This window comes from Rhinoderma darwinii, chromosome 1 (genome assembly GCF_050947455.1).
Source record: "Rhinoderma darwinii isolate aRhiDar2 chromosome 1, aRhiDar2.hap1, whole genome shotgun sequence".
NCBI classification, from domain to species: domain Eukaryota; kingdom Metazoa; phylum Chordata; class Amphibia; order Anura; family Rhinodermatidae; genus Rhinoderma; species Rhinoderma darwinii.
In genome coordinates, this window is record NC_134687.1 from 623,246,332 (window position 1) to 623,266,121 (window position 19,790).

General features: G+C 42.9%; 1 protein-coding gene across 3 annotated transcripts in view; it reads right to left on the reverse strand.

The window, feature by feature from the left end:
• Positions 1 to 19,790, reverse strand: part of RICTOR (RPTOR independent companion of MTOR complex 2) — a 115,429-nt gene that overhangs the window by 29,288 nt on the left and 66,351 nt on the right. For all 3 annotated transcript variants that reach the window (XM_075842177.1, XM_075842168.1, XM_075842187.1), the window contains exons 13-28: positions 18,330 to 18,420; positions 16,545 to 16,611; positions 16,385 to 16,465; positions 14,401 to 14,501; positions 13,129 to 13,294; positions 12,690 to 12,791; positions 11,129 to 11,175; positions 10,855 to 10,990; positions 8,685 to 8,884; positions 8,014 to 8,140; positions 6,010 to 6,174; positions 4,782 to 4,858; positions 4,625 to 4,703; positions 2,585 to 2,694; positions 2,216 to 2,303; positions 699 to 791 (exon numbers count right to left, since the gene is read on the reverse strand). In XM_075842177.1, coding sequence (XP_075698292.1) covers positions 699 to 791; positions 2,216 to 2,303; positions 2,585 to 2,694; positions 4,625 to 4,703; positions 4,782 to 4,858; positions 6,010 to 6,174; positions 8,014 to 8,140; positions 8,685 to 8,884; positions 10,855 to 10,990; positions 11,129 to 11,175; positions 12,690 to 12,791; positions 13,129 to 13,294; positions 14,401 to 14,501; positions 16,385 to 16,465; positions 16,545 to 16,611; positions 18,330 to 18,420 — 1,730 coding nt within the window. The remainder of the gene's footprint in view (positions 1 to 698; positions 792 to 2,215; positions 2,304 to 2,584; positions 2,695 to 4,624; positions 4,704 to 4,781; positions 4,859 to 6,009; positions 6,175 to 8,013; positions 8,141 to 8,684; positions 8,885 to 10,854; positions 10,991 to 11,128; positions 11,176 to 12,689; positions 12,792 to 13,128; positions 13,295 to 14,400; positions 14,502 to 16,384; positions 16,466 to 16,544; positions 16,612 to 18,329; positions 18,421 to 19,790) is intronic.

The window sequence follows — 19,790 nt, forward strand, 5'->3', positions numbered from 1 at the left end:
TACTTCTTGATGACCTACCACATGACTGCAGAATCCAACAAAACAGTGTTTGTTGTCTGTTACCATGGAGATGCATAGATCTACATAGGAGCTGTAGAAACAAAACCATACACAATTTTTAATCCAGACCTATTGAAAAGTTGCTCGATTTTTCATTTTAGATGTATTGAAGCACAATAAAAGGTAATGGTTGTTAAAGTGGACATAGGCTTTAACTGCTCTATAATATCTCTCTCTTATCTGAATTGGAGGAGACAGGTGATCTTGTGATTATTATGGTCCACTGGCAATGCTTCATTTGTTTAACTCTACTGTGATTTTTAAAGGGATAGTCCAGTTTAGAAAACCCATATTCATACACCATTAATGAATTCTGAGATAATAGAGGGGGGTCCTCTGTTCAGGATCCTCATCTCGTGACCAGAATGGAGAGCGGTTATAAAAAGTGTCTCTCTCGCTCTGGAGGACCTGTCCTGTATTACGCAGACCACACAATTATATAAATAGACACTGTGTAATGCTTAATTTCCCCTGTGGTGGCGCTGCAGGGAAATTGAACACTTACTGACAGGTTTCCCCACAGATCACAGCTGATCACTCGGGGTCTCAGCACTTTGTGATCAGCTTATTGTCAAGGGACCCTTCTAACAAATAGGGATTATCCAAAGCGGAGAACTCCTTTAAGCTATTATTCTTACCAATGACCAAAGAGCTGCTTTCAGTTGTTTGATTCCTTCCCACTTATCCAATGATGGAGATCGAACAGTGTAACTAAGATCTGGTACAACGTTCTGTAGAAAACACATAAAAACTAAGGGTCAGTAAAGTAGAATTTGTATAATGAACCAAACAAAAAAACACCCAAACCTTTAAAGCGTACCTCCACTGTCAGTGAAAAAGCATTAGTGCAGGAATGTGTACTAAAAAAAGGTTTTCAAAATACCTTCAGTTACCAATATTGCTTTGAGCAGCTGCACTACTGCACTATAATCGTTTTTTTCGCTGCAGGTGGAGTTAAAGGACGAGTGTCGCGGAAATTTTTTTTTTATATCAATTTGCTTTTAGTGTTTTATTTGAAAAAAAATGTATTTATTTGTGTGTTTGTGTTTTACTTTTTTTTATTTTTGCACTTTTTCTTGTCTATGGGGGCTGCCATTTTTTTTTTCCATCTCTGTATGTGTCGATTAACGACACATACAGAGATGGAATACGGCACATACAGCCCCATAGTGAATGCGAACGGGGCCCGTTCCATCCACTATGCTGTACGCCGTCTGTGTGGGAACGGCGCATGCGCCGCTCCCACACAGTCCAAATTGAAGGTCTTCGGCCGAACAACGTCCGGCGCCATTTTCTTGTGGACCGGGAGCCGCGGCCGGACAGTAAGATGACTACTTCCAGTCGCGGCTTCCGGACTTGTGCACTTGGAGCGGAGGGAGCAGACGGAGCGGACGGACCGGAGTGAGCGGCGGCGGCAGGAAAGTTAGGTCTGTGTATGTACGTGATTTAGTGTGTGATTACCACTGTATGTAAACCTACTACACTGTGTGTTAGCTCAAAAAATGGCGACACACAGTGTAGGAGGTTTGACCGTTCAATCCCCTCGTTTCTCCCGGCACTAGCCAGGATAAAGGAGGGGGGGATTCGGAGAGCTCACTAGAGCGAGTGAGTATTCTCAAATTTTGCAGCATAAAGCAATGAGGTTGCTTTACCACATGCCAATGCTGCAATTTTGGGAATTGCTCCCTCTAGTGACCAGCGCTGGGAAATATTATAAATTAGAATCTAATTTATAATATTTCTAGCGACACATTACCTTTAAGCGTCAAAGCAACAAAAACAACATTTTGCTATGCAGGGTCAATGTATCTTAAAGGGGTTGTTTAGTTAAAAAACATGGCTGCTTTCTTCCAAAAACAGCACCACACCTGTTTATGGGTTGTGTGTGGTATTGCAGCTCAGTCCCATTCATTTCAAGCTCAGCTGCCATTCCAGACACAACCCATGGACAGGTGTGGCGCTATTTTAGAAGAAAGCCGCCATGTTTTTCTAATAGAGAACAACTACATTAATATATTTCAGGCAATCCTGCTTTTACTGACTTTCCATGAAAGAGTTCAAATTCAGCGCACGTGCATTTCAATTTAACGAAAATTTCGTAAATTCAATTAATATTAGTCAGTATTGCAATGACATATTCTGAGTCTATTCTTACCTGGACTTCCAAGAGATGGCAGCCTGTTTTATGATGTACTAGCTGCCCATACAGGTGCACTGGTAAATACACGTACGGGCGCTGCACTCTGTAAACAAGACAAGCACACATGTTGGCGTTTCACCATATCATAATAATCTCAATATCAATGCTGTTGTCTGTACGGCAAAGATTCCAATATTTGGAACCTAAGGAGATGTCTGCGCAACCACATATTTCCCATCATTTTGTATTGGGAAAATCGTTGCAATAGCAAGACACGTGTTCATGTATGCGACCGCTCCGGACGAGCCTCCCAAATGCACAAAAAAAATTTGACTGCTCGTCGTATCCGTGGAAAATCGGTGTGTTTATAAGCAGCGCATTTACCTTTGATTACTGCGTCGGACATAGTTGTCTCCATCTACAGGCTTGCGGTAGGTTGTCAGCGCCTCGTTGAGCTGTTCTTCAATCAGATCGACATACTTTAAATTATATTCCTAAAAAGAAAGACAAATGATAATAGAAAGTGACGGATAAGGCGATAGAATCCAATGTTGTAAAAGTTCTGTTAAATTCACGATACAAGACGGCAACTTACACAGCACTGGTCTAAAGCGGCTCATATATGCTAAAAGGGGCTTCCACTATTGTAAGTGATGGCATATCGCTAGGATATGCCATTGCTTTGTGAATGGTGGGTGTCTGACTGCCGCGACCCCCACTGATACTTAGGCTGAAAGGGCCACAGTGCCAGGTAAACGGTCCCTTTACACGGGCCAATGATTAGTTGAACGAGCGCTTGTACAGACTCTCGTTCCCGATATACAAGCCTGTGTATACCAGGAAAAGAACAGCCGATGAACGGACAAACGCTCATTCATTGGCTGATCCCATCTTTTATGCGAACCAAAAAATGGTTGCTAGTCGGCAGCGCATCTCCCTGTGTAATGTAAACTGCTGTTTGGGCACGCTGTAGGGTTCAGAAGGGAGGGAGCGCCGTTTGGCTTGTGAAGTAGTTTTGTTTGAGTATTGCTGGTGTTTCCGTTTATAATGTGGGGTACATGAGAGCTGGGCAGAGTACATCAGGGGCATAGTCAGGTGGTATAATAATGGGGTAAAATGATCCATAGATGTGTGTTACGCAGTGGAGCAATCCTTTCTGCACAGGCCGGTGTCGCACTGATAAATGATGTCCTTACGTATCTCCCGTTTGGTCCACACTCCGCACCTATGCAGTTTGAGGAATTTTGCTGGGAAAGTGTTGTCCTGGTATAATACGGGCGCCCTCACTTCCAGGATAGATGTTTGGGCCCCCCCCCTCCTTCCCTTCCTGGTTCCCTAATTTTAGGGCCTTGCTAAATCGACTCTTGAAACAGAAGAAATTTTCCCCTCGGGCTGCACAACTGCATATGTTTATTTCCTGACTTATTGGAGCGTTAACTTATTTTATTTTTTCATAGACGTAGTGGTATGAGGGCTGTTCTTTTGCAGGACGAACTGTAAATATTATTGGTAACATTTCGGGGTACATGCGACTTTTTGATCACTTTTTATCCTATTTTCTGGGAGGCAATGTGACCAAAAAACTGCAATTCTGGCATAGTTTTTTAGTTTTTTTTTATACAGCGTTCACCATGCGTTATAAATTACATGTTAACTTTATTCTTCTCGATTCTGGCGCTGCCTACTTTATAGAACTTTTTTATTTCACCTCTTTTTGAACGATAAAATGACTATTGTAAAAAGTTGTGAGAACCATAACTCTTTAATTTTTCAGTTGACGGAGCTGTCTGAGGGCTTGTTTATTGCGCGACCAGTAATAGTTTTTAGAGGTACCATATTTGGATACGTGCGACTTTTTGATCACATTTTATTCCAATTTATGTATCACAAAGTGACCGAAAAACTGAAATTCTGGCATTGTTTTTTAAGTTTTTGTTTTTTTACGCCGTTCACCGTGTGGAATAAATAAGACAATATTTTTATAGTTCAGGCCGTCACGGAGGCGGCGTTACCAAATATGTATGGTTTATTTATTTTTTTCAATAATAAAGGACTTCATAAGGGAAAAAAGGGCGATTGTGTTTTATTTTATTACTTGAAACTTATTATAGTTTTTTCAACTTTTTTTTTTCACGCTTTTCGCTAGTCCCACCAGACCACTATCAGATTTTTTTCTAATACATTGCACTAGTAGTCCATGGCATATACCAAAAATGTCTGATGGATGCGGGGCCCAGGTCTGTAACCCGCACCTATCTCCAGAACGGAGGTCATCAGGTGAGGCATGTGCGCGGCTCTCTACACGGATTCCTATGGGTGTTACGAAAACAGCCAAGTCCATGGATATGCCATAAATGTCTAAAGCGGGAATACCCCTTTAAATTAACCAAACTTTGACATTCACACACAAATATGGTCACGTACCTTGTGCCACTTTTCCAGCTGCTTCGTCACGTAACCTCTTTCATTCAAGTAGGAAAACCCCTTTGGAATAGACAGGAACCTGCAACATACATGTCGGATGAAAATAACAGGACAGGCTCGCAATGAAGGAATTCTACATTGTAAATGTCTTCCTTACCTTAGGAGGAGGAGCAGCCCCTTATCTCCAAGATGAGAGAGAGCCGGCTTCATCTGGATGAGTGCATGGAGATTAGCCTAGAGGACAGGAGATGCTATGAGTGACAGCGGACTTTCTGATTGTATCCATCACTCTCGTGTATCTTTCATTTGTTCCATTTTAGCATAAAAAATGAACATGGATTACACCCCCCTTCCAATGAGATCAGCGACAAATTAAATCATCTCTCATAATAGAACAAAGTAGTGGGAGCTCTAGTAATACTAATGCACCATGCCAGTATCTCTCCCCTGTGCAGCGTGTAACAGATTGGGTGACACCGGGTCGGAGCATTTTCAATGGTTTAATAAACAAGTTTCACTCCGCATGACTTTGAAACCCCACCAACTTTAAATATGGCGCTTAGTCCAACACAGCTCCAAATCCCCTGCTTCTCTTCACAGTACATGATAAAACGGGCTGCCTGAAGCCACCACTAGGGGGAGCTCAGTGAATATGAATGTATACAGCTACTATTGAACTCAATGGTAGCTGTAAAAATCTCTATGAAATAAGCTCCCCCTAGTGGTGATGGCAGGAAAATACTATGGGTGTAACTTATAAACCTTTGCGGGTAAAATTGTTGCTTCTGGCAGTTTACAGCGCCAACAGCACTTTTGAAAAGTGGGCGGGGATTAGATAAAGGGGGCACCCGCTTGCCGACAGATTTACAGAGGAAATCTATGACAGCCCCTAGATGGCGTAGATTTCACTCTGTGGTGTTTAACAAGGTAGAGGCCCGTGCCATGCCTCGTACCTCCCCCCGATTACACTAACCGCCCTCTAATAAATTTCCCTGTACGGCTCTATGTTGGGAAGCAGGAAGAATCCAGAACCGGGGTCCCCTCACCACGGCTCTATAGCAATGGGGTGGCCTGGCTGTACAGTGAGTACGCCACTGTCCCTTATTTGATTCAGAGAGGGTTTAGGCATGTGCGCCCACCCTTTCCACTGAAAATTGGGATGGGACCTCTCTCCTTCAAAATTGGTAACGTTTCTGACACCTAATGTTTAGTTTGGGGCAGCCACTTCTCGTATGATGGGACCCCTTCAAACAAGCCAATCATAAGGGGAGAAGGAGGGGTGTATCTCACTATGGGGACACCCCACAATCTGGTGAGCTCAATGTCAGTGCTGGTTTTCCCGGGTACAAGGTGCAATGGACACTTTTCTGGGTTCATTGAATCACCTTATCTTCACAAGCCTCATCCAAGATGTCCAGGGCTTCTGTAGAGATATTTTTGTTTTTGTCGTGTAGCTGCGTCACCAGTAATTCAATCCCCCAGTTGCTGAAGAACTCGACGTTGGCTCTCAGGAGAACCCGCAGGTGCTTAGTGGCGTACAGACGACAACTCTGCCCAAACAAAAAACACTGAGTGCTCGAGATTCAACAAAACATGTCATCTTCGTCTTTACACTATATACCCAACGAGCAATCAGACTCTCCAGTTCTGGCCAAGTACAGCGGGTAAATATGTGCGCCAGGATAGGACCAGGACCCAGCAGTCTGACCCCCACCGATCAGACATTTATTGAAGAAATTCTTTAAGGTCTATTCATGCGGTGCAGCCAAATCAGTTTATTGCCTCGGGTATCAAAATCGGGGCAATGTTGCAGGGTTGCCGCAATTTGACCACATTGTGTGAATAGACCCTGAGGTAACAATAAAATGTAAAGAGATTGGGGAAAAAAAGGGTCTGCTGTTATTTCAGAGAAACAGCGCCACTCCTTTCCATAGGTTACGTCTGGTATTGCAGCTCAGTCCTATCCAATGAGAGTGTAAAAAGTGTAAAAGAGTATGACTGCAGGATTAGACTACAGGGCATGTTTGTAGCTTCTAACCATGGAAAAAAAATAGGTCTGCATTGAAGCTGTATACACAAAACGGTAGGCGTTTTCATCAAGATTATTTCGCAAAGTAGCTGTTTTTTTTCCTATTATTTCTGATGCATTGGATAACTAAAAAAAATTATTGTAAATGTGCACATAGCTTTTAAAACGTTAAAACAAGACCAGTAGCAAACATTGAATACGTGAAATAAAAGAAGTCCATTTTAAAAACGTGAAAATAAAAAGAAGCAGCAGCAAAAAAAAGGCTAAGAAAACACTATAAGGCCGTGTTCACACGGGGCAAATACGCTGCGTTAAAAGCGCACCAAATTGGGAAAACTGCTGCATTAACCGGCCTGCTAGCAGGCGGCCTCCTGGGATGACGCTTCATCCCAGGAGACCGCTGCTGCCTGTGATTGGCTGCGGCGGTCACATGGGATGAAACTGGAGGGAGGAACACAGACTTTTCACTATCAGGTTTGTTTTTTTCTGAATTGCATTTTTTCGCAGTAGAATTGCTGAGAACCCGGTGCAAAAAACATGACAACTGCTATTTGTTGCAGGTTTTACCTCCCCATTGAATTCAATGGGGAATTCCCGTAACAACTAAGCAGCGTTTACGCAAATACAATTGACATGCTGCAGAATAAAATTCCGCAACGCAGGTCAATTTCCGAGCGTTTTTTCCGATCACTATTTACGCAGATTTGATGTATCTCATCCACTTTGCTGCTAATGTATTTGCTGCGGATTGTCCGCAACGAATTCCGCTGCAGAAAAACTGCAGTATTTACGCAACGTGTGAACTGTTCCCACACACAGGATACGATTTTGTGATGTTGATTTTTTGGCTGGATTTTCCACTGTGGACAACAAAAGGGGGGATAAAAAAAATGAATGCTATAAATAATACCATACTCCGCAGCCGACGCGTTCCTGCTCCCCAAGCTGGTCTCTCTGCAGCCGGCCTCCTGGGATGACTAATATGAAGCAGGCTGCACCGACTCCAACGGGGGAAGCGCGGACGAGTCGCTACGGGAATGCCAGTGGAGCGGAGTATGGTATTTCTTTATTTTTGCTGCGTATATGCAGCAATTCTGCAGGAAACTTTCAACTCGAAGGGGAAAATCTTTAACAAGTACACAGCCATAAAACCGTACATTTTTGCACGTAAATTTTCCACAGCGTGTGGATGAGATTTTTACAATTTCATCAACTCTGCTGTTACTGTAATACGCAGCAGAATCTCCACCCGCAAATCCGGACAGAAAATCTGAAGCAATTCTGCGACGTCTGAACATCGCCTTACGCGTCACTGATTTTGGGATACAGAAAAATAAACAGCGGCATTAATCAGACGTACCTCGGGAGAAGCGGTTAAGGTTTTGGACAGAATAACCCTGGCAAGTCCATCTCGGCTGTAATCCAAACTAGACACTGCCAACTTCAATAATTGGTCCTGGTTTTTCAGCGAGCAAAGATTTAAGAGACTATAATAAAAAAAAAAAAAAAAAAAAATGACGATGATTTGAATACCGGACTTTTCAAGAAATTCATACTTCAGACCCCCCTTAAAGAGGTTCTCCGCCTTGGACAATCTTTACTTGTTAGAAGAGTCCCTCGATAATAAGCTGATCGCAAAGTGTCCTGCTGCTCGGACCCCCAGTGATCAGCTGTGATCTGTGTAGAAACCTGGCAGTAAATTTTTAATTCCCCTGCAGCGCCTCCACAGGGGAAATGAAGCATTACACACTGCCCATTCAGATCAATGTGCTGTCTGTGTAATGCAGGACAGGACAGGTCCTCCAGAGAGATGTTTTTTATAACCGCTCTCCACTCTATGAGATGAGGATCCTGAACAAAGGACCCCCCCTCTATTAACTCAGAATTCACTAACGGGGCGCGCGACAATGGGTTTTCTAAACTAAGTGTATAATGAATATTTTATTATTCAGAATTTAATTGTGTATGTCAAAAGTGTAAAACATTTTTGACAGCAGTGAAGGGGTTTTATCCTGGGCTCTCGATACTTACCACTGAAATACATTGCACTTTTCCAGCATCTTGACTCCATGCGGATGGCAGGAGAGAGTACCAATAAAGAGAAAGTAGTACTGGCTGAGTGTGTTCAGTAAGCCGTTGTTCTGGAGACTGCGCTCTTGTTTCATACCGGATATGGACACTAGCCACTGCACAATATCTTTCACAAGTTCTTCTAGGTAACCTTGTCCATCCTGGGGTCAAAAAAAAAAAAAGTCAAAACTTCACATTAAACTGTGGCACGTGTCTGCAGAGCGTAAATTAAATGACCCCATTGCAACCGGCCACATAAGGTTATCTGCAGTTGGGAGGTCTGCTCGGCTTTAACCCTCCTATATGGTCAGGTTGACACACGGCAAAAAATTTCTGCTGCGGATTTGTGTACGAAGGTGATACATCTGGATGGTGTGGTTTAAGCCGGCTACACGAGATCTGACATTGGGCTGATAGTCAGGCCGTGTCGTACTTTAGTGACAGACATTGCAGTTGATCATGCGGATTTGTCTTCACTCAGAGGAGACCTACAAGATGATGTCAATCTTTAAGCAATGTAAGCAATCTCATAGAAGAGTGAAGGCTTCAGCACAGCAAAGGTTAAGGGGGTCAGGCCTCATCTACAGGCGGTGTCAGAGAGACACATCCAGCTCTGTGTCGTCAGCTTTGGCCTTATTTAAAGGGAATGTATGATCTATATTTATTTTTATTAACTAAAACTAGATACGGATACACGTTCTTTTTTCGAATTTGTATTTATTTTCGGATATCAAATTGTTTTATTTTCTGTACACTGAATTTAGGAGAAAACTCTGTGGGAGAGTGTAGAGGTCATGCTCTGTGACCTGTGCAGAGTTCAATATGCAGAGAGGGGGGGGGGGGCTGGGCTGTAACTATCACCTATTGATTTCTATGGGAGTGTGGTGGGCTTGCTCTATCACATGTGGAGAAGAAGGTCAATGTGCAGGGAGGGGGAGGAGCTGTGGGACTTTTATGGGAGAGTGTTGTGGGCATGCTCAGTGACCTGCTCAGAGTAGTTGAGCTGTATCCATCCCTTATTATCAATGGTGTGATCCTGTGTCATCTGCCTCTAGCTTTATTACAAATCATTATAATCCTGCCTCTGATGATAACGAGATGACTGCTGAGAAGTGATCTCTACAGAACAGGAAGGATCAGTCTATTATAAATGGTGGATCCTATGTTATCTATATAGAGGTGTTAAAACCAAAGTAAATCAAGTTTTTCACCGCTCAAACAGCAGTGAGAAACACAGTCCAACCTGTAGTCTTATAGACGGTTCTGCTCAGTCCACAAGCAATAGACAATCCAGAGAAGGTTTGTGCAGTTGTTATGATCCTTGTAGTCCCACGGAGCTCTACACCTTGTCTCGATACTCTGGCTCAAGGCAGGATAAATCCTATGACTCCAATAAAGAAAAGGAGAAATAGTGCAACACCCTCTGTTTTTTTGCAATACTCAAGATTTATTCCATACTTACAGGAAAATAGAAGAATAAAAACATTGGTGATTCTTCTATTTTCCTGTAAGTATGGAATAAAACTTGCGTATTGCAAAAAAAAACAGAGGATGTTGCACTACTTCTCCTTTTCTTTATTCGAGTCATAGGATTTATCCTGCCTTGAGCCAGAGTATCGAGACAAGGTGTAGAGCTCCGTGGGACTACAAGGATCAGAACAACTGCATACTTCTCTGGATTGTCTATTGCTTGTGGACTGAGCAGAACCGTCTATAAGACTACAGGTTGGACTGTGTTTCTCAGTGCTGTTCGAGCGGTGAAAAACTATTTACTTTTGTTTTATTTCTAGGTGTTTGGATTTCACCTGACTTTTTTCCTGCTCCAGCCAAAAAAAATACTCATTGTTAATAATATTCATTGTGATCATTTGAGCCAGGATTTACCTATATAGTCTATATATAGGTGTTACCTGTCAGTGTAATCCTGCCTGTGATAATGAGACGGCTGCTGAGAAGTGATCTCTACAGAACAGGAAGTGTCAGTGTATTGTGAGGCTCAGTGTGAAAACGGCAAGATTACGGGACTATTGTTTTTATATGGGGACATGAAAAAATATTTCAACAATACATCATTTTCTGATTATACATTCCCTTTGTTATATTACAGCATCCCAAGTGAAATGTGACTCACCTCCTCTGACTCAAGCAGGAACTCTGTGAACTGGCATCCTACTACCGTCAGCTGCTTAGCTTTGCTGTGGTCCAATTCCAAATTGGCATAAAGTATACTGCTGGGCTTGTAAAAAAACAGTAGCCGTCGTACAAACCTGGAGTGCAGAAAGAAAAAAAAGAAAATTCATGGATCGTCCTACGGCTTAAACCTGGAAAAGCACTAGCACAGAGCACAATGTGACAACACTGCAGATACAGCAATGCAGACACCGGTAAAGTCCATGTATCTGTACCTGTGCAGTTGCTCATCTTTACAGTTTCTCAGATTCACATTTGGCCACTGTAAAATAAACATGGTTAGTAAAGCAGCAGATTTTACTCAATTTGTTTCTCACTTGATTGTTAGGAAATAAACAGGGTGAAAACTCAAAACAGCCACACAATCAATTATAGAGAAAATGACGCATATAATTAAAGTGGATCTATCAGGTATGTGCGGGAAGCATTGAATAGGGGGGCTGAGCTCAGGGATATATAGTCCTACTTCTCCCGCCCACTCATAGAGAGAGCCTGTGAGTCCTGCTTCCCCCACCCAGAGAGTCTGTGAGTACTGCTTCTCCCGCCCGCTCAGAGAAAGCCTGTGAGTCCTGCTTCCTCCAACCAGAGAGTCTGTGAGTCCTGCTGCCCCCACCCAGAGAGTCTGAGTCCTGCTTCCCCCACCCAGAGAGTCTGTGAGTCCTGCTTCCCCCACCCAGAGAGTATGTGAGTCCTGCTTCTCCCGCCCACACATAGAGAGCCTGTGAGTCCTGCTTCCCCCAACCAGAGTCTGTGAGTCCTGCTTCCCCCACCCAGAGAGTCTGTGAGTCCTGCTTCCCCCACCCAGAGTCTGTGAGTCCTGCTTCTCCTGCCCACACATAGAGAGAGCCTGTGAGTCCTGCTTCCCCCAACCAGAGAGCCTGTGAGTCCTGCTTCTCTCGCCCGCTCATAGAGAAAGCCTGTGAGTCCTGCTTCCCCCACCCAGAGTCTGAGTCCTACTTCTCCCGCCCACTCAGAGAGAGCCTGTGAGTCCTGCTTCCCCCACCCAGAGTCTGAGTCCTACTTCTCCCGCCCACTCAGAGAGAGCCTGTGAGTCCTGCTTCCCCCACCCAGTCTGTAAGTCCCGCTTCTCCCGCCCGCTCATAGAGAAAGCCTGAGTCCTGCTTCCCTCGCCCGCTCAGAGATAGTCCATTCCTGCTTCTTCCAACAACTCACAGAGAAATCAGAGAAACCCTGTAAGCCCTGTTTACCCAACCACTCATAGAGAAAGCTTGTGAGTCCTGCTCCCTCTCCCTCACACTCATAGAGAAAGCCTGTGAGTTCTGCTTCCCCTCACCTACTTATAGAGGAAGACTGTGACTCCTGCTTCCTCTGCCTACTCAAAGAAAAGCCTGCAAGTCCTGCATCCTTCCAGCCATTTATAGAGAAAGCCTGAGTCCAGCTTCCTCCGCCGACTCGAGGAAAAGCCTGAGTTTTCTACCCACTCCTAAAAAATGCCTGAGTCCTGTTTCCCTTGCGCTGGTTTCAATGATTGACTCCGGTTCTGCAGTGTGAGAGGCACTCTTTGCAGCGTTACTTTGCTCTCGCTTAGAGAGGCAAATCAGATGACCCATCTATTATTTTAAGATGCCCTAATAAGGTATATACACAAAGTTGTGCTTTAAAATCTATCTCCACCTTTGAACATGACATCAGTTTTAGGTGTAATATTCTGTGCTGATTTATTTCTTAATACATTTTTTACAGAGGGTCCTCCCCTCTGCCATGTGCATTGAGCATGATACCAATATAATGAATAAGTGAAGAGAACTCAAGAACCTTTAGTATGGTCCCTATGAGATTCCAGTTCCACTCTAGGTTCACTTTATGATTGAGGACCTGGCTGTCCCGTAGATTCATCACCAAAGCTTCTTCTGCATCCTAAATAAAAATAAAAAAGATGCAAGTTAAAGGGTGTGAAAAAAAATGAAGAAATAAATTCAGAAAAGTGAGAAGTTTTCTCCTCCAGCAAGCTGCCTCCCAGCCCTTACCGAAAAATGCCAGCTTTCTCCAAGAAATAGTGCCATTTCTACAAACCCAATAAATGGAACAGTTGTAGAAATTTCTGCAACAAATCAGTGGTGTGTAAATATACCCTAAGGGGTCGGCGCTCTATTTAGGAGTTTCCAAATATTTCATCAAGAACCCAATGAAAACGCAATGATACAGGAGCCCCGTGAAAGTCATTGACTCGTTTCCACATTATTAGTGGACTTGCCTTGAGAATAAATATATCCTTCTGGACACGCAGGTGCTGATCCCTTTTTTGATGCGTAGCGTTTGCCTTCTGTACAATGTGATCTAAGTACAGGCTGAATGGTTTGGGGCCTCGTTTCTTCATTTCATGGAATCTTTTTAAGCAGTTCAGAGCTGCGCTGGCGCGCCTGCAAGAGTAAACAAAATGCCTGATTTAGTGACGGGATAAGTCACCGTATTTTCTGTGCTTGCCACATAACTCCTAAATAAATATTCTGCAGTGCTGTAAACATGGAAAAGTAACAAATAAAATGACTAATGTGAAATGTCCCACCCATGCTGTATGTGGTTTGTGCGTCCAGATTGCTGTTGACTTCACCAGCTCTCGTGTATCAACACAGCTTAATTCTTGTACTGATTTCTCTCTACACTGATATCCTGTGAGATTCCCCATCCCTACCGTGTGTGCTTTCCTCTCTATCAACACTGATACTTAAAACCTGTTATCTGCCCTCCCTGAAGACTTGGATGCTCTCCCTTTCTCCGAACTTATCTGCCGTGTACAACCTCAAATCAGAGAGAGGCGACACAGCCAGGAACAGTGTGATGTCAGGGGTCTATGTCAGAAGCAGCAGGACAACCAGCTAGCTGAAGGAGTTACACAGTCAGCAGCAAAATGGTAGGAAATGCTAAATGAAACCTATTTCGAAAGTTGCTTAATTTTGCAATTAGGAAGCAAACAAACTAAAAAAAAAAAAATTAAGTGCAAGAGTTTACATCGATAAGAATGGGAATGTAAGCAGCAAGCCTGATGGTCTGCGGAAGTGAATTCCACAGAATGGAGGGAACCTGAGAAGTTCTGTAGGTGGGAGTGAGAGGATGTAATAAGGGAGGATGAGAGTTGTAGGTCATTGGTTTTGCCAAGAGTTGAATGGGTAGATTGAGTTGAGAGCAGAATATATATGACTGGGTGGCATTGTGGTGAGCTTTATAGACTAGTAGAAGAGTTGTCAATATAATTCTACAAGAAACAGGTAAGCAGTATAATAACCCGGCAAAGAGAAGCGGCATTAATATAACCGCTAGACAGAGAGATCGCTGCGGCTGCTGCGTTCATGATGGATGGAAGTGGCACCAGTCTGTTGCCCGTTAGTAGAAGGTACAGTAATGGGGGTGAGAAATGATTAGGACCTGGATTCATGTTTTAGCTTAGTCTATGCAGATGTAGGGATGGATATGAGAGATAATTTTTGGGTGAACTCATTACCCAATGTTATGACACTATAATACTTACAGCCTCTTTTCCTTGGAGATGTCAAACGATGCAGCCATATTCATCAGGGTCGGTAAGCAGTGCAAGTGGTGACTGTGTGAATGTGGAAGGATTGTGTTTGCCTATGAAACAAGAGGAAAATGTCTCAAGTTCAAGAACCTCAGCTGACATACAAACATGAAGGTGTTAATATGGGAAGCGTTCATTAACAGGTACAAGTCCATAGATCCTGAGCCCTCCAGTGTACCAGTCCTTACATTATACTGATTATACATTATATTTATGGTTCACACATGAGGCCAGCTAAGTGAATGAGGTTGTTTCTACAACATGTGCATGGATTTTCACATGGCCCATTTAAATGAATGGAAAAGTTGCAGAAATTTCTGCAACAAATCTGCCGTGTATATATATATCCCCTATAGAAGATGTCTATCAACTAGACGACCCCTTCTTCGGGTAAAGCAGCCTCGGTTGCCGTTGCAAGAAAAATGTAGTATTAGGGTGTACCCATTCAAATACATGTACTAACATCGAGTGCGGTAGGGTAGGAGCCGCTCGTTGTACAGGGAGAGTACAGAACGGTAAACCCCCCCAAAGTCCATATTCACTAATAAGACATATGGAAAGAATAGAGAAAGAATGCAGAACATGTATCACAGGTTGTTGTTATTATTATTATTATTATTATTATGTAAAGAAAAAAAAAAGGATAGACAGAGAGAAAGAGAGAAATATTAGATAGATATGAGATCGATAGGGAGAAGAATGAGTAAATGCATAGGAGATAGAGGAATAGATATTAGATAGATGATATATATGAGATACATAGGGGAAGGATAGATACGAGCTAGAGAGATACGAGCTAGAGAGATGCGAGCTAGAGAGATGCGAGCTAGAGAGATGCGAGCTAGAGAGATGCGAGCTAGACAGATGCGAGCTAGACAGATGCGAGCTAGACAGATGCGAGCTAGACAGATGCGAGCTAGACAGATGCGAGCTAGACAGATGCGAGCTAGACAGATACGAGCTAGAGAGATGCGAGCTAGACAGATACGAGATAGATAGGGAGAAGGATGGATTGATAGATAGATAGATAGATAGATAGATAGATAGATAGAGATAGGTAGATAGATAGATAGATAGATAGATTATGAGATAGATAGATAGATAGATAGATAGATAGATAGATAGATAGATAGATAGATAGATAGATAGATTTGAGATAGATAGATAGATAGATAGATAGATTATGAGATAGATTTGAGATAGATAGATAGATAATGAGATGATAGATAGATAGATAGAGATATGAGCTTAATAGATATGAGAAATAGATAGAAATATAGATGTTAGAGAGATAAATATGATCTAGATAAGATAGATAACATGAGATAGATAGGGAGAAGGATAGAAAGATCTGAGCTAGATAGATAGATGTCTATATATTACATTTATAACAGTAACACGAGCAGCTATTGTGTAAAACCCCTTCATCACAGATTTCACTATCACAGTGTAGGCCAAACCTCAATGATGTCTTAATATAACCTGCCATGTTGCTCATGTTGTCCTATCTGCGAGCAGTATGTTATAGAGCAGGAGGAGCTGTGAACACCGACATATAGTTCTGTGGGAGACGATTATAATTTATTAATGTATATCCCTGTTCACTCTCATGTACGAGAGGGCAATCCTACCCAGTAAATGACAGATATCTGCATGCATACCCATACAGGGCAAACGGTCAATCATTGAGTCACCCCGTCCAAAAGGAAAGGCTGTCAATCATTGAGTCACCCCGTCCAAGGGAAAGGCTGTCAATCATTGAGTGACTCTGCGCACAGGAATTTACATGAATAAATTACGTTAGACTGAATCGTCTCCCACAAAACTATGTATAATCTTCTCCGCACCTCCTGCTCTATATCATGCTGCCCACAGATCGGACACTAGATTCAACATTAAAGGTTCCCCTTAAAGCCATGCATAAAAGAAAACCTACCATGTGCAGGAGTTCTCCGAGGATGATAGTTGCCCTGACAGATAGGTCATCATCGCTGCTGGTAATCACTTCCACCAATCCCTGGATAAAGTCACAGTAACGTTATCTGCTGAGCGCACGGCACACATTTCTGCTGCATTCACAGCTGTCTGAAACTTACCTCCAACAGTCCATTAGTAATGAAAGCGGACAGTACTAGAGCCATATAGTTGTCTATAAGGTCCGGTCTGTAAGACAATATAGTGCACAGAGATAATTCAATACATCTTTATATTTCCTGCGTCTGCATGCAGACCAATCATGAAGCTAAGCTGCAGTACCAGGCACAGCCACACCAGGATGTATGTCACTGTTCCCCCACCATCTGCTGATCGATGAGACCCCCCACCAACCGCACATTAATGCCCTATTCTATAGGAATACTCCCATCTCAAACATATATGTTATATCCATGGATATGCCTGAAAGATCCCACCTCTGGAACTCGAATCTATGCTCCTAACCCCCGCAGCTTACATGCAGAGAATGAATGGAGAGGTAGACGCGCAAAAGTGTTCACCTGCTTCCATAGCTAGAACAGAATGGAGAGAGCCGTGAAAACGAGCGGCTACCTCTCCATTCATTCTCTTCCTGGATCCGGTGGGGGTCCTCAATATAGGAGCTGGGATCTGCATTTATAAGACATTTATGGCACATCCTCTGGATATCCCCTATATGTCCTAGATGTAAATAATCCTTTAAGGATAGGTCATCAATTAAATCCCGGAAAACTGCTTCAAAATTTTATTATTAAAAATAAATAAAAATAATCACTAATCACTAAAAATAATCAATAATCGTAATCACTGCCTAATAAAATGTCGCCAACTTTCGTATAGAGTTTGTGTTTTATTTTTTTACATTTTCAAGATCTCTGGTTGCCCTCAATGAATGGGAACTTTCATTGATTACATTCAGAGGCTGAAAAACGACCCTGACTTCCTCCTATATACATAGCTGAGATTTGTATCAGTGTGGGCAATCCACTGTAAGGCCCTGTTCACATCACAATATAGTATTTAGTCGGAGGTATACACCAGGAGGACTCCCGACTTATACCTCCGACGGGAAGGATGACACATATACCACTGTGTAGGTATACAGTAAGATACGTCGCCTGATCCCCCTGGGCAGAGCACTATCAGGGCATTGATGTCATAAGATACAATGGCGGAGTCCTAGGCCAGAGCATTGCAAGTGGTCTGGCCGGGGACTTCCGGCTCTGGAGAAGTCCCTGATGTCACTGTTTATATATGAACAGTGACGATAGCAGCTTTAAGATCCCGTAAATCCTGGGAAGAGCGTCGACAACGCTTTGGTGAGAGATTACGGCCCTGGAGAAGCCCCAGACGTCACTGTGCATATATGGACAGTGTTGTCAAAAGTTTCCCCAGGGTCAAAGTCTGCGGGCAGAGCGTTTCCAATGTTCTGCCCGGGGACACCGGCATTGGGAAACTCCGGACATCACTGTCCATATATGGACAGTAATGTCAGAAGCTTACAGACGTATGTATACCTGTGCATGATCACCCATAGGCTCCCATGTTAAAAAAAAAAACGTATCTCACTATATATTTTTTTTATGCGGGATCCCTCAGGATGCTATGCTATTCCATCCTTCAAAAAAAAAAAAAAGTAAACCGATGTTTACCAACCCGATTGAGACTGTAAGGACACGCATTGGTCTCTTTTGGGCTAATTGAGCTCTATGGAGACGTGAACTTCGCCGACGTACTACGCTGAGCGTATGGCCAAAACGAGACGTGAACAGCGCCTAAGCTAAAAACAGCCACAGCACAAATCTCTGTCAACTCCAAGTTGACAGCCCTTTTCTAGACATTGAAAGAAACCCTCAATTGAGTAAATGAGATTGAAGAAATCTGCCAGGATCGACTGGGGCACATACCGGGAACGTGCTCTGTGTGGAAGAATAATTTTCGCTTCTGCTGCTACAAATCCATCTGAAAGTCTCCAAGACTCCTGAAAGCGGCTCGGGTCTAGAAGGAAGAAAGAACATTAAACGTTGTGTCTGGAAATGTTACAACTATTCACTAAAGGGGTTGTCAAATGGAGACAAATCTTGTTCATATGGTTTATTAGGGCATATGGACATCACAGAGGGGGGTCCCCTGCTCAGGATCTTCCTCTATGCGCCAGAACAGAGAGCGGCTCAATAACAGCAGCGCCTGCAGACTTAAGATGTCTAGGTATTACATCATCTGAATGGCCGACGTGTAATACTTCATTAACCATGTAAAATCGTCAGGATCAAATGATCGCCGAGGTGGAAGCAATCTTAAAGGGGTTATTTGATGAGACAACCCATTTAATCGTTTCACTTGGGGCTTGAACTTAGATGTTGGTATCATATTAAAGCCCAAAATCTTAGCTTTCAAATGGTACCAGCACTAAGTGGAATATTTGGGGTGCAGCATTAATTTTGAAGTCAGGAAGCAGCATGAAAAAATTTACTTCCTGGTTCTGTGTCTGTGTCTGTGTAGGGGAGAGGTGGGAGGAGGAGCTACAAGTGAGAGCAGGAAGAAAGATCACAGCCTGTTACTGTCATCTCTCCCCTATACAGCCTCCCGTGACCCCAGGGGATGAGATACAGGAACTTATCTTTATGTTATTACCTCTCTTACTAATGAGAGAAGATATATGCTCTCTTGATTGTCACATTTAGCAGGAGGTCCCTTTTTTTCCCCTGCAACAGGGGTGAGAAGATGAGAAGTTGCATATATCACCTTCACATAATCCGGACATTTGGGAACTTTGCACATCTTGTACTTTTATTTTTAGCAGCTGTTCTGAGTCTCAGGCTTTGCTGGGGTAAGATTTTTAGCCACAAACATTACTTTTTATGAAATGTTAGACTGATGCAAAATTGCATGAGGGCGCCCAGGAAGTGCAGTGTGGCGTTTTTTACAATGTGGCAGGTGTTTTCAGAAAATATTTGGGTATGGGGGTATAATATATATATATATATATTTTAATTGTTAATTCAGGTTTTATTTAGGTTAGTCAAAAGTATGAGAAGTGTCCCGGCAGCAAAAAAGGGTTGCAGAGGAGCGGTCAGCTCTCCTGGCATGTCTATGTTTGGAAATATATTCCGCATGAAATAAGAATGCTGGAGCATCTTTCCTGATTACTTTCTACTGTGCCATTCCACTGTTATTCCTCCTGGAAATTTACGAATAAACTGACAACTGTTACCGTTCTCTTTTTTAATAGAGTGTACCCCTACACAGTCTAGTACTATCAACACTGATTGGTCAGTGTCAGAGTATTTATAGACATATCCCATTGACAAGGAGAATAGTAACATCGAGTTGTAAATTTAGTCAGCCATTTACAGGAGGAATAACAG